This window comes from Seriola aureovittata, chromosome 13 (assembly GCF_021018895.1).
Source record: "Seriola aureovittata isolate HTS-2021-v1 ecotype China chromosome 13, ASM2101889v1, whole genome shotgun sequence".
In the NCBI taxonomy this organism is placed as follows: domain Eukaryota; kingdom Metazoa; phylum Chordata; class Actinopteri; order Carangiformes; family Carangidae; genus Seriola; species Seriola aureovittata.
The window spans coordinates 18,400,420-18,426,111 of record NC_079376.1 but is presented as its reverse complement, the minus strand read 5'-3'; the positions used below and the strand labels follow the sequence as shown (position 1 = coordinate 18,426,111).

At 41.2% G+C, this 25,692-nt stretch overlaps 5 protein-coding genes across 6 annotated transcripts; 3 read left to right on the top strand and 2 right to left on the bottom strand.

Moving 5' to 3' along the window:
* The first annotated feature begins 750 nt into the window (after positions 1-750).
* On the top strand, positions 751-3,938 carry ppie (peptidylprolyl isomerase E (cyclophilin E)). Its single transcript, XM_056393878.1, has 10 exons — positions 751-822; positions 1,233-1,331; positions 1,452-1,495; positions 1,940-1,966; positions 2,103-2,184; positions 2,280-2,383; positions 2,467-2,590; positions 2,813-2,998; positions 3,133-3,275; positions 3,707-3,938. The coding sequence occupies exons 1-10, from the start codon at positions 792-794 to the stop codon at positions 3,773-3,775; spliced, it is 909 nt and encodes a 302-aa protein (XP_056249853.1). The 5' UTR covers positions 751-791; the 3' UTR covers positions 3,776-3,938.
* Positions 3,939-4,321: 383 nt separating this feature from the next.
* Positions 4,322-6,541, top strand: LOC130180380 (gap junction beta-4 protein-like). The gene is made up of 2 exons (XM_056393881.1): positions 4,322-4,490; positions 4,939-6,541. The coding sequence occupies exon 2, from the start codon at positions 5,029-5,031 to the stop codon at positions 5,818-5,820; it is 792 nt and encodes a 263-aa protein (XP_056249856.1). The 5' UTR covers positions 4,322-4,490; positions 4,939-5,028; the 3' UTR covers positions 5,821-6,541.
* A 2,769-nt stretch (positions 6,542-9,310) lies between these two features.
* On the top strand, positions 9,311-12,253 carry gjb3 (gap junction protein beta 3). The gene is made up of 2 exons (XM_056393880.1): positions 9,311-9,580; positions 10,250-12,253. The coding sequence occupies exon 2, from the start codon at positions 10,320-10,322 to the stop codon at positions 11,172-11,174; it is 855 nt and encodes a 284-aa protein (XP_056249855.1). The 5' UTR covers positions 9,311-9,580; positions 10,250-10,319; the 3' UTR covers positions 11,175-12,253.
* A 658-nt stretch (positions 12,254-12,911) lies between these two features.
* Positions 12,912-15,909, bottom strand: hmgcl (3-hydroxy-3-methylglutaryl-CoA lyase). Its single transcript, XM_056393877.1, has 9 exons — positions 15,776-15,909; positions 15,472-15,555; positions 15,147-15,254; positions 14,920-15,015; positions 14,612-14,760; positions 14,446-14,509; positions 14,149-14,337; positions 13,930-14,055; positions 12,912-13,625 (listed from the first exon to the last, which is right to left on the bottom strand). Exons 1-9 carry the CDS (start codon positions 15,860-15,862, stop codon positions 13,524-13,526), a joined length of 1,005 nt encoding a protein of 334 aa, XP_056249852.1. The 5' UTR covers positions 15,863-15,909; the 3' UTR covers positions 12,912-13,523.
* A 5,929-nt stretch (positions 15,910-21,838) lies between these two features.
* Positions 21,839-25,666, bottom strand: zbtb8a (zinc finger and BTB domain containing 8A). 2 transcript variants are annotated; one of them, XM_056393870.1, is made up of 4 exons: positions 25,472-25,666; positions 23,319-24,193; positions 22,953-23,122; positions 21,839-22,776 (listed from the first exon to the last, which is right to left on the bottom strand). In XM_056393870.1, the coding sequence occupies exons 1-4, from the start codon at positions 25,534-25,536 to the stop codon at positions 22,459-22,461; spliced, it is 1,428 nt and encodes a 475-aa protein (XP_056249845.1). In that variant the 5' UTR covers positions 25,537-25,666; the 3' UTR covers positions 21,839-22,458. The 2 variants fall into 2 exon arrangements, with proteins under 2 accessions (XP_056249845.1, XP_056249846.1); XM_056393871.1 differs by lacking the exon at positions 25,472-25,666 and adding an exon at positions 24,726-25,278.
* Between the last annotated feature and the right edge of the window lie 26 nt (positions 25,667-25,692).

Sequence of the window (25,692 nt, the reverse complement as noted above, 5' to 3'; positions counted from 1 at the left end):
TTTTAAGTTTGCCTCTAAAAGAGGTATTTTTGCACTCAAGACAGAAAGATTGGAGAAAGATTTTTTCCTTTGCCAAATTACCCTTCAGAGATATTGCCACTGAGCTCCTGCAATAGAAGCCTCATGGTAAAAATCATTGTCATGACTTCATGACTCATGTGTTTTGATATTCATCTCTAAAAATGCAAAATCTCTAATTGCATCTAATTTTGTAAATAAGTCTAATGTATTGTAATAAATAAAAATGTAAAAACGTCAATTTTATGTTCAAATTGTCATTTTTACGGTCGTCTGGGATCATCAGTATGAAATCTGTTAAAGAAATAGGCAATGATTATGTTGTCTTTTCATTGGCTTAAGTAGACTACAAAAAGTGGAAATATTTTAGCTTTTAATTTCCCTAATATATAATACTTTGTCTGATAGCCAGACAGAAGGACAAGCAAAGATAAAGATATTGGAGTTAACAGGAGGGGGCAGAGGAAAGTGAATATCAGTGGAGCAGGTGGAGGTAGACATTTTGGATTATTACATGAATGAGTGGATAGTTATTGTTAGGCTGTCAGGCTGGTCTGCCAAACACTAAACAGTGCAACATGGTTTAACAGACCGTTTTGAAACTGAGTTTATGTATGGGTGTGTATACAGTCTATACTGATGGTGTGGAGGGTTTCCTCCGACAGGTGGCGCGAGAGCTCACGAGACTAGAGAGGCGGGCTTTAGTTTCACGCCATAGTTTCTCTGAACCAATGACGAGCTCGTGGGGTTAAAGTTGAAGGGTTAACTCAAATATGGCGGCGAACAAACGAGTGCTGTATGTCGGTAAGTTGTTCTTATTTTTCACAAAAACAGGATAAAATCGCTCTATTTCGGTATATCTAGTTAAAGTGCTAGAGTTATTGCTTTTAAAGCATCAAAGCAGACGCAGCCAAACGTGTATAAAGTGGATATAACATGGAAAACGATACACAGAGAGTCAGCCGGCACAATATGTCGCTAAACTATTTGAAACTTCGCTGGTTGTACACTAAGCCCAGTTTCATCAACACCATTTGTAAAGCGCATTGTGTCCGGTTTTGTTAGGAAATGAAATAAAACTATAAATAACGTTAAAAAGTCCAGCTTCCGTCACTTCTTGAACGCAACACGTTTACATAATTTGGATGTAAATCATATCTTCTCACATGTTCAATGTACATTAGCTTGACATCGGTACTGTGTGTTTCTGTCAGGTGGACTGGCAGAGGAGGTGGACGAGAAGGTGTTACATGCAGCGTTTATCCCGTTTGGAGACATCACAGACATCCAGATACCGTTAGACTATGAAACAGGTAAGAGCTGGAGCTTTACTGTGAAGTGTGATGGTAACTGAACTGTGTCGATGTCACAGTAAATACAGTGGGTAAGAGAGAGATGGAGCTCTATTGATGTGGCTTTTGTTCTGTTTTCAGAAAAGCACAGAGGATTTGCTTTCATTGAGTTTGAACTGGCAGAGGTATGTAGTATTTATAGTGCTATTTAAGTATTTGGTAATAATATTCTCAATGAGAAAATAAACGAATTAAGTCACATTTAAAGGTGGCGTTAATTCAAGACATTTGTATTTGCATTATTGAAGTGCACATTGTACACACCTTAACTGAGTGATTGAGTTTTAACTACACTGTGCAACACCCAGCAGTACAACTGTTGGATGTAATTTCTTTGCAAGTTGAATTTTACTTTTAAAGACAGTTTAATGTAATGTGGGCACTTCCCAGTTTTTAATGTGGCTGTGCTATTGTGTGAAAGCAAGAGTAAATTGATCCTGTATAAAACTGTTCCATTGGAAAGCATTATTTTGAAGAAGGTTAACAGTAGACTGACTGGTGAATGCAATGTGAATAAAGTAATTTATTGCACATATGGTAAATAATCATTCACCCTTTACCTTCTGCAGGATGCTGCAGCAGCTATTGATAACATGGTAAGTACATTGCATTGCTGCACACACATGCCAGTGATGGTTTATTCCTGTCTCTAAGGCCTAGTTTTGTTTACGCAAGAGGTCCAAAAAATTCTCCTCCTGTTTCAATATCAATGTTTTTGTTTTTGTCTACTAGAATGAGTCTGAGCTCTTTGGACGGACTATCCGGGTCAACATTGCCAAGCCTATGAGAATCAAAGAAGGTTCATCTCGACCAGGTGCTTATTGAAAACCTGTACACAAATGGCTTCAGCTGTGCTGTAATTTTAATCCATAGCTTCATAGCTCTTATTTTAACTCTGCTCTCCCTCAGTGTGGTCGGACGATGACTGGCTGAAGAAGTTCTCAGGGAAGACCTCAGAAGAGGCTGAGGGGGAGGCAGCAGGTGGAGAAACAACCAACACGGCAACACAGGATGTGAGATGGCTTTCTTTCTAGTGCTGATGTGTCTGACTCTAACCATATTAAGATAGTAAGTCAAGTATGATTTGTTTTTGTAGGCTGAACCCCCAGCTAAAAAGGGCAGAGTCAATCCTCAGGTCTATATGGACATCAAGATCGGCAACAAGCCAGCAGGAAGACTACGCTTCCTCCTGCGGGCTGACATTGTTCCCATGACAGCAGGTCTGTATACAGTCTCCTGAAGGGTTTTAACCATCATATCTTTGTAAAAAAAAAAAAAAATGTATACTGTAGCTACACATCCTTAAGTGTTCGAAAAGGACACTATATTAAGCTATACAGGTGTAAAGAGAAACCAACCTAATTAAAACGCCTCTGTTCAAAAATAAAGAATTAGTTAAGGCAAATATTGACACAAGTATCTCTTCTGGCACGACCGTGTAGAGAACTTCCGCTGCTTATGTACACATGAGAAAGGCTTTGGCTACAAAGGCAGCAGCTTCCACCGGGTCATCCCTCAGTTCATGTGTCAAGGAGGCGACTTCACCAACCACAATGGCACCGGTGGCAAGTCCATCTACGGCCGGAAGTTTGATGATGAAAACTTTGTCCTCAAACACACAGCTCCAGGTAAGGAGTGTGGTGAAGTCTGAGAGTGAGGTTCATGGTTTGTGTTTACTAGCAGATCCTGTTCATGGTTTGTGTTTACTAGCAGATCCTGTTGGTAACAGGAACCAAACTTGCTGTCTCTCTTGTGCTCACAGGGCAGCTCTCCATGGCCAACTCTGGGTCAAACACTAATGGCTCTCAGTTCTTCATCACCACTGACAAAACAGACTGGCTGGATGGCAAACACGTGGTGTTTGGAGAGCTGGTGGAGGGGATGGATGTCCTCCGTGCAATGGAGGTAAAGGATAAAGGGATTCACTAAGGGTTTGATTCCAAGATTAATAAAGGGCTATTTCAGTGATGATAGTTTAATTTTTATGCCTATATATCAATACAGCAAAATACGCATAAAAATATTCCCATTCCCAATGTTTTACACGCAGTGATTGTTGCTTCTGTCTGTTCCACAGTTACTATGGATGGGTGTAGAAGAAACTTAGAATAAAAATTAGCAAAAGCTATTTAAGAAACCAAAAAATCCAGACATAAAGCTTCTTTTTTTAATTTTTTTTAATAACTGATCATACTGTTGGGTAAAAGTATGTGAATTAGTACCCATTATTGTGGTACTAATTGTGGTGATTAGTATTTTATTAATGTGGTTTTGTGTTACAGTGAGAAAAAAGTCATTTATATTGTGACATCTTATGAATAATTTTCTTTCTGCAGGCTCAGGGGACAAAAGACGGGAAGCCGAAGCAGAAGGTGATCATCTCAGACTGTGGAGAATATGTGTGAATGGAAAAAAAAAAAAAAAAAAGTATGAGCTTGACCTGTTTGTGTGTGTGTGTATGGAGGAAATGTATGTCTGAGAGCATGAGTATGTTCATAGTCTTTTGTACTTTGAACCAACATCTTCTGTCATGTAAATATTTCAATAAACACCTTTTTTTATGACGAACCCACAGTTTGATGTCTGTTACTCTATAAATTAAATGTCACATTGTGGTAAGGACTTGTTGGCTTTCTCATTTATAGTTGCACAACTATCTATTTATAGCGCACGTTTTCTTAATTATTAAGGAAAAAAAAAAAACGTTTTTCTCACGAATAAGTGTCAAACCGCCACATTGTTCACTCTGGTTATCATGCGAAAATATGTAGATTTTAATGCGTTTCAAGCAAATAATAAATACGAATTCAAAATGACTACGTGCTGGATGCAGGGAGTCTGTTTTGGTCGCATTTCAACAGCATTTTAACAACCGAACCAAATGTGAAAAATGGAAGAGTGAAAGTTGTCAGTTCTCTTCCCTTAATTGGTCATACAAGTCTTTGGTGGAGTGGAGCAGCCACACCTGAGCAGGTTGAGTGCGGAGAAGACATGGCAGACTAACAACTCCACCCCCTCCACTCCCGTCCTGTTGAGAAATCTACTGAATCTCATCGCGGAGCTTCATCCAAAGCCTGTTCCTCCGCCCCGACACGGGACCGCAACAGCAGCTTTCAGACCGTGAGTATTCAGATCGATTAAAATCGTTCATTACTGAGTGTGATAGTGAAGTGAACTTGTTTGGATTCATAGTTATGTCGGTTTAAGGCTTTTTTGGATACGCACAAATTGCGCACGAATGTAAAAAAAACCAAACTTGAAAGTGGCTGGAAAGTGAGTGGCTTGTCTGAGTAAGAGTTGTCTGATTGTATCTCCGCATTGCTTCGAAATCAAAAGTTGTTGCTTATATAAGCGCAAATTCACTGGTTTTATAAAAGACCCGTTCACTTTTCTGCTCATTGCGCTTTTTTATGTCATTTTTTTTTTTTGTCTTAAGATACGTATACACGTGAATTCATCTCTTAACGACCCAGTTCACCCTCTGTTAGTCTCTTTATTCCTTGTTCTCTTGTCCTTTTTCTGTAACTGTGATATGACTGTGATTTTTCTTTGTGTCCCACGCTGGTAGATATACCTAAACTTTGAGCCATTTCAGCTGAAGGGAACCTCCCCCCCCCCGTCTTCCATCAGCAGGAAGAGACTGTGATCAAACCTCGTCATGAACTGGACATTCCTCCAGGGCCTCCTCAGCGGGGTGAACAAGTACTCCACAGCCTTCGGCCGAGTGTGGCTCTCCATTGTCTTCCTCTTCAGGGTCATGGTGTTTGTGGTGGCAGCAGAGAAGGTATGGGGTGACGAACAGAAAGACTTCAAATGCAACACGGCTCAGCCTGGGTGCCACAATGTCTGCTATGACCACTTCTTCCCTGTCTCCCATATCCGGCTGTGGGCCCTGCAGCTCATCTTCGTCACCTGCCCCTCACTCCTGGTGGTCATGCATGTGGCCTACAGGGAGGACAGGGAGAAGAAAAACCGTCTCAAGTACGGGGAAAACTGCCGCCGTCTCTACCAGAACACTGGCAAGAAGCGTGGAGGCCTGTGGTGGACCTACGTCCTCACCTTAGTCTTCAAAATAGGTGTGGACGCCACCTTCGTCTACCTCCTCTACCATATCTATGAGGGCTACGACTTCCCATCTCTCATCAAGTGTGAACAGAAACCCTGTCCCAACAAGGTGGACTGTTTCATCGCTCGGCCCACTGAGAAGAGAATCTTCACCATCTTCATGGTGGTCACCAGCCTGGCCTGCATCTTGCTCTCTGTTTTTGAAATTCTCTACCTGGTTGGGAAACGGTGCCGTGAATGTGTCACCACATTCCATCAGTCTCGCCGAGTCGTGACCAACACGATGTCCAGTGGAAGCAACTTGATGGAGTCAAATAATCTAAAGCTGACAGCTAAAAACTCCCCTCAAACACCTGCGCCCTCATACTATGTCGTCATATCTTGAGATACTGAGATAAAGGCAAAGACTATCAAAGACATGGGGAAGGAGAGAAGCTTCTCCTCAGTCCCGAGGCACTTCTTCAAAAGACTTGACAGCAGACTTTGTCTACTCTGAGATTGAACTATGATGGAGTTGGTTCCCTACTGTTTACAGAGTCCACAATCAAAGGAGTTCAGGACTTCAGGACTCATGCGTCATTGATCTGGAATGTGCTCAATGTTGTGGGTTTGGGAGTATTTACAGATGTTTTTACGGATAAAGTTCAACAGCAGACGAAAAAGAAAAATCAAGGAAATTTGTGATGCAGTGTCAGATTTAGCCTCTCGTTCAATTAAATGAGTCACTCCGGGGTTTGGCGAGTATGGTTTTACAAACATGCGGTTTTCTGTGTAAGATTTTCCCTCTGCTCGTGCCCGACCTCAAATGTTTACTTCTGACTGTGCTGTGTCTTCTCCCTTCACTCACACATTGTCGTATCTTGCTGTAAATGCTGTACTATATATAATTTATCAACAGGTTTGAAAGATTGTGCTGTTGTTTGTTACTGTCGTTGTCATGTTTCTGCGTAGTGGCAGAAGAGAGCAATGCTGTGGAAAAATGCAGTTTTTGAAACACAGTTGTTATTAGTAACTCAGGATTTGCATATTTAACAGCGTTGAGGTGCAGCATGGCTGCATAGTTGTTAATAATATTTTCATTAAAGATCATTTTCTTATTTTGAAAATGTGTTTGTTTTTCTTAAGATCAAGGAAGACATGTCCATACACAGTGGTGAACACTGCATTCAACAGTTACACAGGAGAGTCTTTTCATGTACTAAGGAACAATGTGCCACGTCTCTATAGAAAAGGACATGTTGATTCTGCAGTTCTGTGGTTCGACCAGAAAACACAGACTTTCTTTCCACTTCCACTTCCAAATTTTCCATGCGTTTCATAAAGCCCTCCCTCTCCACTGGCCGCACAGATTGCTCTGTTGCTATGAGCGGCACCCTCATTTCTTAGGTTGATTGGTACTTTGAGTAGGGCAGAGGAGGAGCCTCCCACTGCTCTGATTCATCCATGCTGACGTGTGGAACCACCCAGTGCAGGAATTTGACGGTCCGTGCAGACGCTGAATGGAAGATTGCAGTATTTACACTGCAACGTGCCGGAGGAGAGATGTAGTGAGAGTAAAAACACATCTTTTCTCACTTATGGTCTCTCCCTGTGTGGATATTTTCAATTTGAATCTGCCAATAGACATTTCAGAGGAAACTGCTACTGGCATCTGAAGATAGTGAAGGTGAATACATTTTGTTACTGCTGGCCCGAATAAAGACTGACATTTAAAAACTTGAACAGCAAAGTGTCTTTCCACACACAATGACAGGACAATCAGCAGACACCACCGCTAACAGTTTTTTACTGGAACCATTAGATCTATTTCAGTAAACAGTCCCTGCGATGAAAACTGTTAACAAGTGAGGTGTGTGGATTATCATGGTAACTAGGACACTATTTTAGCAAAGACAAGGTGTTGTTGAAATGTAATAGCTCTCCTGCAGTGTGCCACGTGCCAAAGCCTCAGCAGATGAAACCAAAAATACGATTAAATGGAAAAATCATTAAACTGTAATATATTGCCCCTGAAAACATAAGAGAGATCCAGTATGTGCGGTTCTGTTTGTCCAACCTGGATTTGTGGTTCTGTACATAAGCCAACAATAACTCTCATTATGAGACCCTCCCAGCTCTTCCTGGTTATTATCTGTCATGGTCCCAGCTCTCTCTGCTCTGGTACATTTCCTTCCTGTCACAGCAGTGGAAAGCAACGGGTTTATCCTGTTGTTGCGTCTTGTTGAGACTTGCAGCTCACAGAGGTTGAGTCCTCCAGGTATGTCTCAGCAGCCTGCCAGTTGTTCATCTGGAGAACCCCCACTGTGCATGGACTACTGTAAATGTTGTAGTACAGATGTTGTGTTCACAGGCTCAAGCTTTAAGGCATTGATGACTTTCCTGAAAAGCACAACTGCAATCTGATATTTCTAACAATGTCATCGCTGTGAGACTTTGAGATGAGGTGTTTTATTTAGAGAAAGCTGCACCACAACTTGTTATTCTTCACTCCTGGGAATTAAACACATCCCGCCTCTTATAACAGCCTCTTACAACAAAGTGTTTATTATTGTGTTTATTATTTGTGCACAAATGAAAATATATGAGCATAATGTTTTAGCCTGGTTCCTGAGTTGCTGTCCACACCTGAGTTCAGCTGGATTGTCAGGTTTTCATTCTGCTTTTATAAACACACTTTTATGTTACAGGATTATTGTATGAAGTTATTAGAAAAAGTTTTTTTGCTCTTCATTGCCTTCTCAGAAATTGTTGGGTTTGTTTGGAAACTGTTGTGAGCATGAAACAAGCCCATTGAGATTTTATTGTACTGATTGATACAAATAAACGTGACTTGACTTGAGGCGGGTGATGTATGAACAAGTCTGTGCCTGGTTATATTATGTAAACACAAAAGTCAGTAGATCTGCAAGACTTGGTAGACTCTGGCACAGCGAGGGTATTTTGAACAAGCCATTTGATATTCTTTAGAGCATCTGGGGGATTACATTCCTCTACTAACACAAGAAGTTTGGTTGAAAAAGTGAGTGGATAGTAAAGTGGAGAAAACGGTGGAGCTCTCGATCTGACAGTGAGGATGAGCTTCAGTCCACTGGTAGTTCATGAATTGTGACAGTGTTATCTGAGTAGAGCCTGGCTTTAAAAAGAAAAAAGGAAATACAATACACTTTTTTTTTGGCACTCCCGTGGGTGTTGCATGAAGAAGCCAGGGGAAAGAAATGAACAGGGAAACAAATACTTTTCTAGTTATATGATGAAAAGTTTCTTTTCCTCTCCACCTACCACCCCACCTTTGTCAACAAACTACTCCTTCACAACATCTCAGAAAATATGTTGCTTAGCAATCTTTGGAAGAATCCAACTGAAAGAGACTGAAGACGTACAACAACACAACAATGCATTCACGTTAAGGTGTGTCTGCCTCCTATGTGTACACTGCCAAGTATGCAGGGGCAAGTTCAGGCAATGTGACAGTCCTGTTCCTGGAGAAAAAAAATGAAGCCAAACCTGTCGCCCCTGAAACTATTTAATATGAGCACAATCACATCTTTTAAAGACGTTTTACCAACGTAACCCTCTCTGAGAAGACTTAAGCTCTCGGATAAAAATCTGTATCTGTCTGTAATGTATGTGTGGAGATGACAAGCATCTATCCTTTTTGAGTGATTTAATTCATTGTGAAACAAAATGAAATTGTTCCTCAAGGTGCTGCAGGGCCCCGCAGGGTGATCCCAATGTTTCCCAACCCATGTCTGAATTATAAGTGGTCTCAAATCACCAAGGCTGTGATTGGTACGCTGGTTCCAGACATGATTGATCTTGTGTAAACCTATTGGCAACTCCTATTACAAGAACCTGGAGATGGTTCCTGCCTATTTATTATCATGCAACCATGGCGTTTGAGAAGGAGAGACGGAGGCAGCCAAAAAGAGGGAGGGAAGTAGAGAATAGGAAACATCGAAGGCAGCTTCAGTTTTTCTCTAACCCCACCCACAGGCGCATTTCTGTACACTGCGCTCCTCTACCTGTCGAGGGGAAATCAAATCTGTGCGTCAAAGGACCAAAACGCCATTAAAACTGCGAGAAATCACCGGACACACATTCACTCACGTGTCTTTTGAACTAATCATGGACTAATGCTTCTTTAGGTAAGTGAAAAACTCTCCGTGATGAACTTTTCATCTGCTTGAGATGAGTTAAGATTCCTGAATTTCTAAGTTCGCGTTTCATCTCACTGGGAATGAGTGTTAGCAAATCTGTTAATTCCTTGGTTTTTTATACGTATACGATTCCATCATTTGTCTCTGGTCGTAGGAGAGGGACAGTATGTCGGTAAAGAGCCACGAAAACACGTTTAAAGAACGCCCACAAGCTGTGCGTAAAAGACAGTTTTTTTTTGTTGGGAGACTCATGTCTTCTCAAATGTATACCAACTTATTACCGATAATGTGTGCTCTTATGAAATAAATGTTTGCATAAATGATCTAAAGTAGACAGGCTGCCTTTTCTAAATATATGTTTAAGCTCTGAGTGTGTTAATAACTTTGGTCCAACTCGCTTCTTTTACGATTGGTTTGGCTGGAGGCCCACTCCTTACTGTGTGTGTTTTATTAGGAGCTGGTAAAAGGTGGGGCTGATAAATGAGATCTGTGGGAAATGTTTTAACATTAAATCAGCTTTGGAAGATGAATTACTGATTTAAAAAGCCATAATAAAGTGCGATTTGTTATGAAAGACTCCTGGAGTAAGTGAGACACCACCATAACTCAGCAGACAGTGAGAACATGTTCACCCATTCTTCATTCTGCCTCATCCAGGTTTAAAGATAAACTACCACCAGCAACAAAGATTTCCAGAGAAAAGGGATTTTGACGGCCAGCCAAAGACATGGACTGGAAGACCTTCCAGGCCCTGCTCAGTGGGGTGAACAAGTACTCGACGGCGTTTGGGCGGGTATGGCTGTCTGTGGTGTTTGTGTTCAGGGTGATGGTGTACGTGGTGGCAGCGGAGCGAGTGTGGGGCGACGAGCAGAAGGACTTTGACTGTAACACCAAGCAGCCCGGCTGCGCCAACGTCTGCTATGACCACTTTTTCCCCATCTCCCACATCCGCCTATGGGCCCTGCAGCTCATCTTCGTCACGTGCCCTTCCTTCATGGTGGTCATGCACGTGGCTTACCGTGAAGACCGTGAGCGCAAGCACAGGGCCAAGCATGGTGAAGACAGCAAGTTGTACAACAACACGGGCAAGAAACATGGCGGCTTGTGGTGGACCTACCTGGTCAGCCTCTTCGTAAAGACAGGCATCGAGGTCTCCTTCCTCTACATCCTCCACAGGGTGTACGACAGCTTCTACCTTCCAAGGCTGGTCAAGTGTGAGGTGGAGCCTTGCCCCAACCAGGTGGACTGTTACATTGGCCACCCCACCGAAAAGAAGGTGTTCACCTACTTCATGGTCGGAGCGTCGGCCCTCTGCATCATCCTCAACATCTGCGAGATCATTTATCTCATCGCCAAGCGCATTGCACGAATCGCAAACAAGATCAAGAGGCGTAATCGCAGAGCGGCCGTGCATCATGAAGACTTCAACGACGACCCCTTCAACAACTCCAACCAGCCAGTGTCGAGGCTGGACATGAAGGAAAAGCCTCCATACTTCAAGTCTTCATACAGACCTTCAGCGCTCAAGCTTGAAGAGAAGATACGGGCCTCTGCTCCGAACCTGTCCACTACCAAATGGTAAAAGCTGAAATGAGGGCAAATATCAAGATCTCAGCAGCGCTTGGGCTATAACCCAATGACAAACCTAAAAAATACAGACTCAGAGCTATGAGCCAAACTGCAGTATGTTTGAGACCCAGGAAGCTGAGTCATCATCAGTTCTGGATTCATCATACGGGCCCCTGTGTCCACATCTAAGACTCTTTTGGAGCGCATCAACTTTGGTTTCCAAGCCAACATCCATAATATTTACATGTCAGGTAGAGCCGAATTGATTTGGTAATGATATGTGAAGTTCCTCTTTGAATACAATAAAGGTCTGTGTGTCTTCACCACTTCACCCCTGTTAGAACATTCCAGTGAAGTTTCACACAGTCTTTCCTGTGATTGGAGTTTTGACACAGGCAAGGAAATGAGCCACTCAACTGCACACAAGGAGGCAGGACACACCTGGCAGAGGTATTCTCCCACCCTGCCAGTGTCAGGGTGTACAGTGGTGTGTCAGGGTGCTCTGTGGTCACTGAGTGTAATGTGTACATTCCAGTGATCTCTTGTTCTCATGGCTTCACATCACAGTTGCCCTGATGATCTCAAGTTTGTAAGAACAGTAAACAATTCTACATTGGAGTGTAGATGCTCCCAAAGTCATAGATTTATGGCTGAAGAATACTTGAAGCTGTGCAAACTGGCCCAAAATGACTTTGTTATTGCATTTACTCTCTTTGATAAATAAAAGGCATGGATGATTAGTATATTTTGTTATCTCAGCAGGCATACGCTTGCTCTCAGGTTTATGCCGCACAGCCGAACATTGTATAAAGACTGCCTGTGCTTTGACATGCTGGTATACAACCTCGCCTGATGCAAGACCACTGTTGATTTAAATAAGGCGACAGGAATGCTGCTGTTTAATTCTGTGTTGGTAGAACTGGAGCACAGTGGAGAACAAACAGATGGCTCATTGAACTATTACGCAGTTTTGTGAGTTGTCCACTGTTCATCATCAGATGAAAATGTATTTTCTGCGTTGTGTTGCGCTGCGTTCTTCGTTGTGAATAACGTTTTTATACAATTATATAAATTAAATTTAAGTTTATTGAACGTGTGTTTCTGTTTGGAGTTTTAATAGTAAGGGCTGCTTATTGATACCTTGTGAATTTGATATATAATATGTATTAATATGGTTTCCATTTGGAAAATTGCTTCAGATTCATACAGTTTAGCAAATCATTTAAAACATGTTCACGACCACCACTAGCTTTCTAAAGATAAAACCTTTCATCTATAGTAGTATAAACACATTTTTATACTCCCACGATACTATCTGAAAACTGTTTAGGGAGTTGGATTTTTTTCCATTGCTGCTGACTCATAGCCAAATTTCCTGCTCGAACCGGGCCTGCATGCCAATTAGCCACTAATCATCTCAATTTGCTGTGAATCATCATGACTATGGCTATTTTCCTGTCTTTGATACTTATGATGTTTGTTTATACATGTCGCATAGGGCTGCTTTAAGAATCTCAGTCTGCCCGTCAGACTTGTCAGTCAGGTTCCCCCAAGGTGCGGCAAAGAAAACAGTTTTTGTTTATTCTGAATCATTTCCGCAACAAACTGTAAAATCACTATGGAGATTGTGAATGATTAGCTCTCACTTGAGTACCTTACATGGCCAATGATGCTTTAAATCTATTCTTTTGATGCAACATCTGTAAAACTGATGTTGAACATATGAGACATCATGTAGCTTATCAAACTATTTCAGATTAATGACACATTAATCAGTATTGTTTTATTTTTAAAACTCAATCTTGTTTGATATGTACACGCATATTAAAATAAATACTTAAACATATTAAAAGGTAAAACAAAAAAATCATACATATGTTAAAAAAAAAAAATAAAATAAAATAAAAAAAACCTGTGGAATACAACACATCCCTATTTTTCGCAAACCAGCACAATTTCCAACCGATGGTCTCCACAGATGCTCCCAAGATAGATCATTAATATGAAGACAGTGATCACAGCATACAGAGGATGATCAGAAATCAAAACAACACTTCTGTCTTTTCTGACATCAACAGTGAGTTTATGCATCCCTAAGATATTTTACTGGTTGATTTGACATAGTATTAAAAAGATCTTTGCACTTTGGCTAACCCACTGGCCAGAAAGTAACGTAAACACACCATTAGAAAAAGGTTTTAGACAGACAGATTCTGTATGATTAGATTGACTTTACATAAGGCACTGTTCAAGCTATACTATCATGTAGTGAATACCTAATCAGACATTGATCTGTACATACAGAGGGTGACGGCTCCAGCTTACATGGTTATGCTGCAGTGTACAGTCTGTGAAAGATTGATTACAGTTTGCAAGGGGCCTGCGCCACTTTGGAGCTGGTCTTTCTGTTGAGGCTTCGGCAGATGAAAGCTCCAGCATTCATCAGTTTGGAGAGGTCCACACCCTGTGGTGAGGACAGAGAGTCAAAGGCTCAAACCTCAGCATTTCAAGAGGTAGCTCACAGTGTAAACAAGAACTGCTAACTAAATTATGTGTGATTTCAGTCTATTTGTTTGTCCACTGGTGAAAGGAAATTTAAAGGTTTGGTAGTTTGTTAATGACTAATACAGAAAAAAAGAAGAAGTCACTTTCTTCCTTCATTTGTACATAACTAAACAGTAAACACAATAGTGTTGCATCTGTAATATCTAATATGAAGGAACTAAAAGACAGGGAAGGTTAAAGAGAAACAAAGTGTGGCTTCTTACCGTTTGAATCCCAAGTCCATGCAACATATAGACTACATCTTCAGTAGCAACATTCCCAGAAGCCCCCTGGGCATAGGGACAGCCACCCAGTCCAGCTACTGATGAGTCTACCACATTGATTCCCATCTGCAAAACGAAGACAATATTTACCTCTGTAAGTTAACACTGCTCTAATAACTAATCAACCACTTGGTTAAAATAACCAGAACCATGACTGACCTGTAAGGCTACCAGGATGTTAGCCAGGGCCTGGCCATAGGTATCATGGCAGTGCACTGCCAGGGCACTGACTGGCACCTCTCTGCTCACTGCCTCTAACATTTGAGCCATGCTACCTGGAGTCCCCACTCCAATGGTGTCACCCAGGGAGATCTCATAGCAGCCCATCGAGTACAGACACTTTGCTACCTGCAAGACAGAAGTAAAGTTAAGCTTGACTTGTTATGTTACTTGTAGGATAATACACAGATTTTTGGCATTTTACATTACGTAAACATGTACTAAGTGAGAACTCACGTGTGCAACTTTTTCAGGTGCCACCTTGCCTTCATACGGGCATCCAACAACACACGACACGTATCTGTGTAAACAAGACATGTAGATGAGACTCATACAAGAATCCAACAAAAATTTCAATGGTTTAAAGGTTTGCACACAGTTAAGCACAAGCCTGTATTCCTACCCTCTAACTGGCACACCAGCCTCTTTAGCTGCTTTCATAACCTCATCAAAGCGCTGTAAACTCTCGTCCACGGAGCAGTTTATGTTCTTCTTACTGAAGAGCTCTGATGCAGCACCAAATATGGCCACCTCTGAAGCTCCTGCCTTCACCTGTGGTAAGTAAGAGCAAGGAAAAGGCATTTTAGGGAAAATTTAGCCCAGTTGTGAAACTTTTAAACATCCTATCTATAGTATAAGAAGCTGCATATAAAGTATGTCTATGTAGCTATTGTGTGTATAGTGCGTTGGAATATAATGCTTGACACTCACAGCAGCCTGGAAACCCTTGAGGTTGGGGGTAAGGACTGCATAAGACACTCCAGGTTTTCTACAGATCCCCTTCATCACCTCCACCTGGTCTGCCATCTGACATTGGGTTAAAATAAAATCAAAAAAACAAAACAACAGAAACCAGTTAGTGCGGCAGTTTCTGTACTGCCCCCAGTGGGGTGTGTGCAACACTTGGCATATGAATTCCTCTGGGAGAACGGACTCACCTGTGGAACCCATTTTGGAGATACAAAGCTGGTGGCCTCAATGACTGGCAGCCCGGAATCTGACAACAAGTCGATCAGATGGATTTTTGTCTCTGTTGGTACGATTGTCTGAGTGGGAACAGCAAAACAACACGAGGCGGAACTGAGATTGTTTATTCTGGTTACATAACACATGACCTGTGCACCTGCCCCACCTCAGTACAACAGCGATGGTTAAAACTGTTTTGAGGAGTGTTAACGTCACATTGAGGCATTTTTGAGACATTTCCTGCCTGTAATTGATGCTGTGTAATCAAAACAACCAACCATTTTTACACAAAGTTACCTTCTCATTCTGAAGACCATCTCTGGGTCCCACCTCCACTATTTTCACCTTCTCCGGAAGAGCTTGACCTGCCCTTACGCCAGCCTACACACAAATACACACACATCCCCACACATATACATTAAACACACAGGTGACGTAGCTTTAACTGTTCAATTAGAAAGAGTATGATATGTAGCTAGCTGACTTCCTACCGTAACTGTAACGTTAGAGGACGCTGACAGCTGTCAGACATACGCTGCTGGACAAACGTCCACGCTAAAATTTGCTGGCACAAAAGGACAAAAAGACTCAATGCTCTCACCTTTGCTGCGGAGCTGAACGCCAGGTACTGCTGACCCATTGTTGAACTTAAAGTGCTTCTGTTGACAATCCTCATTATAGCCGCCATGTTGGTCCAGCCTCTGGTCTGACGTCACTTCTTCCTCGGGAGCAGAGTGAAGCGGCGGGCCTCACAGCTGATAAAAGCACCGCGAGGGCACCATCTACTGGCTGGAAATTTGAAATGAAAAGTATTTTTGGAATTTAAAATATGAATTTAAATAAAACGTACACCGTGTAAATTGTGCGTGCCCAGATACCCAGGCTCCAGAAGTACATTTAAAGCGCCTGAAAATTAATTATTTATAACATTACGCGATTAAATAAGCACCAACTAAAGTTAACATTAAAAGCACCATACATTTTGACCTGTCTTCCAAAGAAAAGCATAGGTCTTAGTAGCAACATTAATTATGTAATTTCTTACTTTTGTCAAGTAAGCCCTGACAGTGTGACACTGAGCCAAAATGCACAGTATCAGGACCCTGAAACCAGGCAGCTAAATGGAACTACAGTATTTACAACTGTGATTTTCCTATTGTGATGTAACAAAATGTCTTCAGTGGAAAAAGGCCACTGTCATCGCATGTAGATTGAAATATTGCTGAAGTTTGACTGGCAAAAACAGGCCACTGTCTCACTTCCAGTCCTTACTTTATTCTACATGGACGCTTCAATGTTTAATTTACAAATGTTCCTCCTCAGATGTGGATGAAACATTGTGGCCACATTGTTATCATGTATCATTTGTATTTATGCTGGACCTCTTGATGCTTACCTAAATCCAGATTGGTACACAAAGGTGCATGACATCAACTATTTCCAACTGAGGCCGACCCACTTCAAATTACTGAGAAAAAGACAGTCAAAAACACAAATGCAGAAAGCTTTCAATTTAAGTAACCAAAACTGTTTAAATGTTGGCAGATCACTTTGTGTTCATGTAGAGCCCCATTGCTGTGAGAAATTGAAACCTTTAGTCCAATATTTTGCTCACGTAAAAAACAAACCTGACACAAATAGATTTTATTTATATAGCCCAAAATAGTCACACAAATTTGCTTCAACCATTTTAACATTCTGTACAACCTTACGACACCCTCTATCCTTAGACCCTCAAACTGGACAAGGAAAAATTCCCCAAAGAAATCCTGTAATGGGAAAAAATTGAAACCTCAAAAGAGGAGAGATCCCAAACATTAATGACGAATATGATCTGGGAGGACATTGAACAACTTCCAGGTGCCACCAAATGGATACGACCTGAGCCACACAACCTCCTCCCCACCCTGAGGACCTGGAAAGAGGACAGACTACACAAACTCACAAGAGGCAAAACTAAGCTATTTGTTCACACATCCAGGAGAGGGAAAGAAATGCACAGAGAAAAGACAGGAACAGGAGGAGTGCATCTGGGGATGCAGAGAAAGAGAGTGAGAGAGAGAGAGAGAGACAGCAAGAGAGGAAGGGGGCACACAATAAGAGCCTGCAGCTGCAGCCTGCTGACTTCTTTAAAACTTCGGGGACTGATGGGCCCTGCGTTCTGAGAGTGAAGAGCACTAGATTAAATGGAAGGTTTAAGGAGATCAGAGAACCTTACAGCACTTTAAAGTCAGATTTGACGTAGACAGGGAGCCAATGAAGAGAAGCTAAAATTGGTTTGATCAAATTTTCTGGATTTAGTTAAAACTTTTGCTGCAGCATTCAGAACCATCTGAAAACTCTTAGTAAGAGCATGTGGAAGGCCAGAAATGCAAAATGTTACAACGATCCAGTCTGGATGACACAAAGGCATGAAGTAGGGTCTCAGCATCTGCAATAAACAGAACACACCAAATTTTAGCCATGTACTATAGGTGAAAAAAGAAAGTCTTGGTGAAGTCTTTAATGTTATGATCACAGGAGATGGTGGGATTTTATTTAACACCATGGTTCGTGGCTGTCATACTTGGAGACATTACACAGTTGTTGAGAGTTCAAACTGGTGTCTATGTTGGGCCAGGCCAATGAATGGTAAAAATGAATTCCATGACTGCATTTAATTTGGCCAAGAGAAAAGCAGAGGGCCAAGGAAAGAGATCTGGGGTACTGGCCAAATATAATAAAAGTGTGCAGTGGTCTATGGTATCAAAAGCTGAGATGCACAGAACTGGGATCTGAATCCATAGTAAGCAGAAGATCATTTACCACTTTAGTAAGTACTGTTTCAGTGGGTGACTGAAGGCAGATTACAAAGGTTCAAAAAGATTACTGTTAGATATGTGGAAATACTTTTTATGACTTACTATACTTTGACTTTTTATGCCTTATCAAACTATGACATTTTTATGCCTTACTATACTTTGACTTTTTATGCCTTATCAAACTATGACATTTTTATGCCTTACTATACTATGACTTTTTTATGCCTTATCAAACTATGACTTTTTTATGCCTTACTATACTATGACATTTTTATGCCTTATCAAACTATGACATTTTTATGACTTACTATACTTTGACTTTTTATGCCTTAAGAAAACTATGACATTTTTATGCCTTACCTAGCTATGACATTTTTATGCCTTACTATACTATGACATTTTTATACCTTACTATACTACGACTTTGTGATGGTGTGGCACGGTGGAGGAGTGGTTAACACTGTCGCCTTAAGGTGAGAAGGTCCTGGGCTTGAACCCCGGGACTGAAGCCATTCTGTGTGGACTTTGCATGTTCTCCCTCTGCCTGTGTGGTTCCTCTCCAGTTACTCCGGCTTACTCCCGCAATCCAAAGACATGCATATTAGGTCAATTGGGTAATCTAATGATTTACCATACTATGTTTTTTATGCCTTAGTATATTTTGACGTTTTGATGCATTATTATACTATGACCCTTTAATGCCTTACTATATTAAGACTTTGTGATAGGGCAGCACAGTGAAACAATGGTTACAAATGTTTGTCATAGTGAGAAGGTTATGAGCTATACTCCAGGGCCTGGGGCCTTTCTGTATGGACTTTGGAAGTTCTCCCTCTGCCAGTGTGGTTCCTCTCTAGTTACTCTGGTTTCCTCTCGCAATCCAAAGACATGCACATTAGGTTAACTCTAATGCCTTACTATGACATTTCTATGTTTCACTATACTATGACTTTTTATTCCATACTATATTATATAATTTTTATGCATTACTATACTATTACTTTTTATGCCTTACAATACAGTGACATATTATGCCTGACTATAGTATGACTTTTTATAAGTTACTATGCTATGTCGTTTTTATGCTGTACTATACTATAATGTTTTTATGCCTTACTACACTATTACTTTTTTCAACATTTTATTCCTTATAAAAACAAAATTTTTATGACATTTTATGCCTTATTATACTATGACGTTTTTTTGTTGTTGATATTTTTACGCCTTACATGATGTTTTTCTACATTTTTATGCCTTAAGAGATTATAACGTTATTATGACCTTTTAGGCCTTAGTATACTATGTAGTTTCTTGATGTTTTCATGCCTTACTATACTCTGACTTTTCTTACCTTGATATACTATAACTTATTATGCTATAACATAGTATGACGTTTTTATACCATAATGTACGATGACTTCTTTTTTCTTACTATACTATGACATTTTTATGAAATTTGATGCCTTACTATACTATGGAGTTTTTATGACATTTTATGCCTTACTATACTATGACTTTTTATGCCTTAAGAGATTATAACGTTATTATGACCTTTTATGCTTTCTATACTATGTAGTTTCTTGACTTGCCTTAACATAGTATGACGTTTTTATGCCTTATTATACTGTGAAATTTTTATGTCTTACTATACTATGACATTTTATGCCTTACTATACTATCACTTTTTATTCCTTACTATAATATATCCTTTTTATGTCTTACTATACTATGACTTTTGATGCCTTACTATACTGTGACCTTTCAATTCCTTACTATGACTTTTTTTCCTTACTATAATATATTGTTTTTATGCCATACTATATTATGACTCTGTGATGGGGAGGCACGCTGGAACAGTGGTTAGAAATGTTACCTCATTTTGAGAACATTCTTAGTTCGAATCCCGGGCCTGGAGCTGTCCAAATCAAATTATGCTTAGGGCCACATAATGGTTTGGGCCGGCTTTGGGTAATAGTAAGGAGTATGTTAGAATGCACAATAACTTAAAGGTTACAAGGTAAATTTATTTATCATTTGACACAGGGTTATATAACAAGATTAGACACCATGAAAAATAGTTTTATTTGTATTACTTCTTATTTATTCACTCATTTACTGTTTACTGTAATTTTTGTTTTGGTGAGTAACAAAAAAGGAACTACACCCAACACCTCCATATACACTTTTTTAATGAATATCCAGTCAGACAGAGATTACATAAATAAATAAAGTTAATAACAACAACAACAACAACAATAATAATATTAATAAACAATAATAATAATAATGATAATGATAATAATAATATATACATTTGCATTTATTTTAGCCTATTAAAAAACAACACATAGAAGACTATGTACTCTTTGATAAGCGGAAATGGCATCATCAGCAGGTGATGATGTTTTTCCGAAAGTGGCCGAGTGAAACTGTGAAAATCCACAAGGTAAAGTTGAGATCCTCAAATACTTTTTCGTTTTACAAATAGAAAATTGATTCACAAATGTTTGTTTGAAACTTGTGAATTTTAGCAAGATATTAACAAATGCTTTTCATTTATTTGTAAATCAGTTGAATGTATTCACAGATAATTTTTGTGAAATTTGTTTTTGAATTTGCAAATTTATTATTTGTATTAGATTACACATTTACACACAGATTGTCAATCTGTTCACACAAATAATGGGAAACAAATCTACCTCCATTTAAATAAATCAGTATCTATACATTACGAGGACAGACTAATATTGCTTCAGATTTGAGAAGGCAGTGATCTGACATAACGGATGTGAAAGGGGAAACAGTAAGATCAGAAACTTTTATCCCACGAGATACAATTAGGTCAAGTGTGCTATCATTGCAGTGACTAGGCTCATAAAGTATCAGCAAGTGCCAGAAAGCCTTTACATCGAGGATCAGAGGCCTTGTTCAGGGGAAGATTGAAGTCACCTATAATTAGAGTCTCAGATTAAGATAAATTCTCCTCGTCTTTCTTAAACTAGTGAATAAGGGCCCAGTGGTATACAGAGTACCAATAGGTGGAATGGTTGGAGCAACTTATAGCTGATGGAGATGTTTTAATACAAGAGCCTCAAAAGAGTTAAAAGCAAAATCCAGTTCGAAGGTTGAATTTGTAGATCAAGGAACCACCTCACCTTGTTTAGTAACCTGAGCAACATGGACATTGGTTTACTCAGGTGTGGAAGCTTCATTTAATGGTAGGAAAACAATTGTTTTAAGCCATGTTTCACATAAACCAATTACAGCCAGATTATGCTGAAGAATCAAGTCATTTGTCAGTGAGGCTTTGGTAGATTTGGTGTCTATAAAATCAAATTTGTTGAGGTTGGAGTTTTCAGTAATGGGCCAACCTGTAGAGCTACCAGTAGATGATGTATTTATTGAAATCAGACATCCTATGTTTTTAGTAGAAAATGGTGGTGACCTGCACACACGGTGGTGTGAGGATATAATTGTGATTACCATAGGATTTATTTTTTTTGTGGGTGATTGTGGTACATTGCACTATCACCACCTTAAGATACAAATGTAAATTTACGCAATGATTTGGGTTTCATTATTTTCATTCACATTATAAACACAGCTTAAAGCTGTCTGTTAGAAATGTTATATTGCCATATTTAGAAAACATTTTGCATTGATTTATAAATAAAAGATTATAATGTGAACATTATTTTATTCACACACGCTATTTCCCTTCCAGACATTATATATTTGATAAACCCTAAAAAAAAAATGGCACAAAACACATTTTAGTTAACTGTTGTTGTAGCTGACATTATTTACTTTTATATCATGTGATTGTACTCCTTTGTTTATGATGAGGATGAACAAGCCAGATGCACAATGTATAAAAATATCTTTAATGTGTCAAAAAGTTAAAAAAGAAAAAAACAAACAAATAAATTATAATTGGCTTCATATCATAGTGCATATCATAATCAAAAAGCACTGCAACCGTGAATCATGGAAAAAAAAAAAAGCCTGCTCTCAACTTTCCCTACAGGGCGTAGGAAAATAGCAGAGTCATCATTCTGTCCTTGTCACTTTGTTTAGCTTAAACACCAGCTTTTATAAAAGCAGAGTCCCAGAAAGTACAAAGGTGTTCTTCCATGCATATGAAAAAAAAACATATCTTTGAAAGAGTTATCATATAACTATAACTGAAGCAGAGGAAACACTGAATATGCATGCTTTGGATACTGCATATCTTTATGAATTTTAACAAAAAGCATTCCATTTCATCACAAAGGTCAACAATCTCATCGAAAGGAAAGATTAACCAGTTGCATTTAACTAATAGACAACTAATACATCATAAATGTGTGTATTTACATTAGTGGATCACTTATTTTATGCATAAATTCTCTTGCATGGATTGAACACACACACACACACACACACACACACACACACACACACACACACACACACACACACACACACACACTTTGGTCCAGTTTCACTGCAGCTCCTCATCACTGTCGTCCACTTGTTGGATGATGAGGTCGGCCCCTGAGTCTTCGGCGAGGTCGTCGTCATCGGTTACCATCCAGCTCCTTTTGGTGTCCCCCTCCTCCTCCCCGTCCACGCCCAGTAACAGGGCCGGCTCTTCGTTGGCCCCCTCTAGACTGTCCATGGGGATGTTGTCACAGCCCACTTCCTGGATGCACGCGGTGCACATGCGGTAGCGTCGTGTGCCCTCACACACCACATGCCCTGTCTCCTCTGTCACCTGACACTTACACTTCCTGCACACCAGCTTCCTGGCTTGATGGATCTGTAAAGGAAGCAAAAAGTGTAAAATCAAACAAAAACGCATTATATAATATGTAAAGATTGTTTAGTCCTGACCTGTTATATATCTGCTTGTGTTCCTGTAGCTATGTGCATACGAGTACACGGACATTGATATCTGTTTATATACATCACTTCCTGGTTTTGTGTTGTACCTACCGTCTCAAAATGGCTGCGGAGATGCTCCAGGCGGGTAAAGCGTTTATTGCAGGCCTGACAGGGGTATGGCCTCTCTCCAGTGTGACAACGCAAGTGACGCTTCAGGTCTGCCTTCCTCTTCACTGTGTGGGTACAAAAGGGGCATTTGAAGCGCATAATGGGGTTGGAGTCTGCAAAGAGGAAGAGAAACTGGTCACACATTTGACTTTTTTGTTTACTCACTGGATTTCACTTTCTATAGAACTTTCTTCTTTTGAGGCTTACATTCATGCCACTCTGCTTATGATGAAGTATGTTGTATATGTTCTCAATTTTCCGGAAAAAGAACTATTGAGTCACCATTTTGTCACCAAATGTGCAACTCACCTTTATTAAAGTGTCCAATAACACCTACTATCGGTGGTAGAGTTGCGTACAGCTCCTCTGCCTTCTCTGCCTTTTGAGCCCTTGCTTCCTGGATATCCAAGTCCTCGTGCTGGTTGGAGCGGGTGCTGTTCGGCGCTCTCCTCTTAGTTCCTCCTTTACCTCGCCGGCGCTCTGATCCAGGCAAGGTGTACAGAGGGTCCTGAGGGTCCTGCATGTCCTCTGCCTCTGCATTGAGCTCATTAGCAGGGCTGCTTGGATTAGTCTTCATGGCTGAGGCTGAAGTGTCCTGGTCTAGGTCCTTCCCTATAAAACCAGACTGAGATCTGGAGTTGTCCCTGGTCCAGAGTGCAGGTGGGGGGCTGACAGAGCAGGGGCCTTGTTGCTGCTGTTCTGAGGTCTCCTCTCCAGCTCCACTGGTGAAGCTGCAGGTCTCAGACAAGCTGAGGCAGCGGTCACTGTCTTCATCTTTCACACTGATATCCAAGGAGGATTTGATGAAGTTCTTGCAGTAGCTGATGACATTGTTCATCTGCAGGTAGCTGGCTGCAGACATCACCTCGATCACATTGTGGCTGGAGAGGTCCAGCTGCCCAGAATAGATGAAATCCAGGATGACGGTGAAGGTCTCGGGGCTGAAGACGTCGAAGGTGGCATTGACAGAGTCGGACAGGCCGTCGGGCCCCTGGGACAGCAGCATGCGGAAGTAGCCGCTGCTGGCGAACAAGACGTTACGGTGGGCCCTGAAGAGCTGGCCCTCCACCAGCACACTGCAGTCACAGAAAAGCTCCTGGCGGCGCTGCTGGTTGAGCTGCTTCAGCAGGTTGCTTTGGTGAGCCACTGTGATGTCAGCAGTGTTGAACCACCTCTGAGGCTGCCTGCAGGAGACAACATGACAGCACTCTCACTAGCTCTGTATGCAGCATAGACTGAGTTGTTCTGCAAGAAAATATCAAATCTCAGAGGCCTTGTGTGCCATGTGGACACTCGTTACTGAAAGTGAGACACTTTCATCTTCTGAATTTACTAAAATCTAAATGTATGAGCCTGCATGCATGATGTGTAATTTGCATATTAATGAGGGAAACACTGGCTCCTGGAGGGTGTTCCATGGGACATCTGACCTCGTGACTCTAAACTTACCTTGGTAAATGATTATGCTACAGACCTCAAATATTAACTGCAGGTCACATTAAAAAAAAACAGCTGCAACACCCCCATTGACTTAGCTATCAATTATCCCCCGTCTTTGTCCCTGCACTGGACGAACACCAGCTCCGCAGATGGCCCACCCACAAGTGTCTCTGCACTGTGATTGGCTGAACGAGCCTTCAATCAAAAATCTTCTTCTAATGGGCTACACCCGACGCCAGTCAGAGAGCATCGGGTGACAAAACCCAGTAATCATACCTGAGGGAGGGTGAAGCGCGCATGAAATCTCTGGTGTTACAAACACACGAGACTGGTGGGAGGAGAAAATAAAAAACTGAAGCTGGACATTACATCCAAAGAATGAATAAAATCTGCCGCAACCCCATTTGCAGAATAGTTCTTCTTCTTCAATAGTAACCTATTTCGCCATCCTCCTAGACTCTGAATTACACACATTCGTTATTAATTATGCGATGTTTGCTGACAGGCTCCGCAGCGCCCGATAACTCACGATGCAACGCCCGGTCGCAAGACTCTATAGTGCTCCTCATGTCACACCAAACCAAGTCTAATATCTCCACTGAGCAATTCCCCGTTAATTCAGACATCAGTCGACCTACAAACCGACACGAGAGTGCTGCAGTCCTGCGAGAGAAAAGCGGGCAGCGGCGCACCAGAGCAGCCCAGTCTGTCCTGGAGCGACGCCCACTTCAGGCTCCAGCCAGCACACAATAGAAAAATAGACACGAACCTCCAGCAACTGAGCATGCTGCGAGCTGACAAATATTCAGATTATTGTCACACGGGGGATAAGACGTACTAATACACCCGTTTTCATCCTCAAGACCACCCCCACTTCTCGCCGGAGGTCCGGAGCGCTGCGAGCAGCGGGGAGGATTTGCCTGCTGCCCAAACCCAGCGACTCTTTCCCAGGCATGAGGTGTCGGCAGGACCCGCTTACGCCCCACGCCGTGATACCCCTGACAAAATCCATCGATACTCACTGGTGACTTGATTCACCCGGCGCCCGATAGAGTCTATTTGCCCCCAAGTCTGCCACCATATCCATGTTTAATTTCGTTTGCCTCTTTTCCCCGTGCTCTTTTTTTCTCGTCCAGGGTCCACGGTCAGGCAGGCACTTCCTGCTCAGCCCTAAAGACCGAAACCCGGTTAGAGCGAATGGAGCACTGTGCTGACGTGGGTGTTTATTAACTGGGTGCCCGAG

Coding starts and splice junctions, on each gene's coding strand:
- ppie (XM_056393878.1), top strand. CDS start 792: ATGGCGGCGAACAAACGAGTGCTGTATGTCG. Junction 1,332..1,451: donor ACCGTTAGACTATGAAACAG/GTAAGAGCTGGA, acceptor TTCTGTTTTCAG/AAAAGCACAGAGGATTTGCT. Junction 2,185..2,279: donor AGAAGGTTCATCTCGACCAG/GTGCTTATTGAA, acceptor GCTCTCCCTCAG/TGTGGTCGGACGATGACTGG.
- LOC130180380 (XM_056393881.1), top strand. CDS start 5,029: ATGAACTGGACATTCCTCCAGGGCCTCCTCAGCGGGGTGAACAAGTAC.
- gjb3 (XM_056393880.1), top strand. CDS start 10,320: ATGGACTGGAAGACCTTCCAGGCCCTGCTCAGTGGGGTGAACAAGTAC.
- hmgcl (XM_056393877.1), bottom strand. CDS start 15,862: ATGGCGGCTATAATGAGGATTGTCAACAGAAGCACTTTAAGTTCAACA. Junction 14,761..14,919: donor TCAAGGGTTTCCAGGCTGCT/GTGAGTGTCAAG, acceptor TACTTACCACAG/GTGAAGGCAGGAGCTTCAGA. Junction 14,338..14,445: donor CACCTGAAAAAGTTGCACAC/GTGAGTTCTCAC, acceptor TCTGTCTTGCAG/GTAGCAAAGTGTCTGTACTC.
- zbtb8a (XM_056393870.1), bottom strand. CDS start 25,536: ATGGATATGGTGGCAGACTTGGGGGCAAATAGACTCTATCGGGCGCCG. Junction 23,123..23,318: donor TATTGGACACTTTAATAAAG/GTGAGTTGCACA, acceptor TCCTCTTTGCAG/ACTCCAACCCCATTATGCGC. Junction 22,777..22,952: donor TCCGCAGCCATTTTGAGACG/GTAGGTACAACA, acceptor CTTCCTTTACAG/ATCCATCAAGCCAGGAAGCT.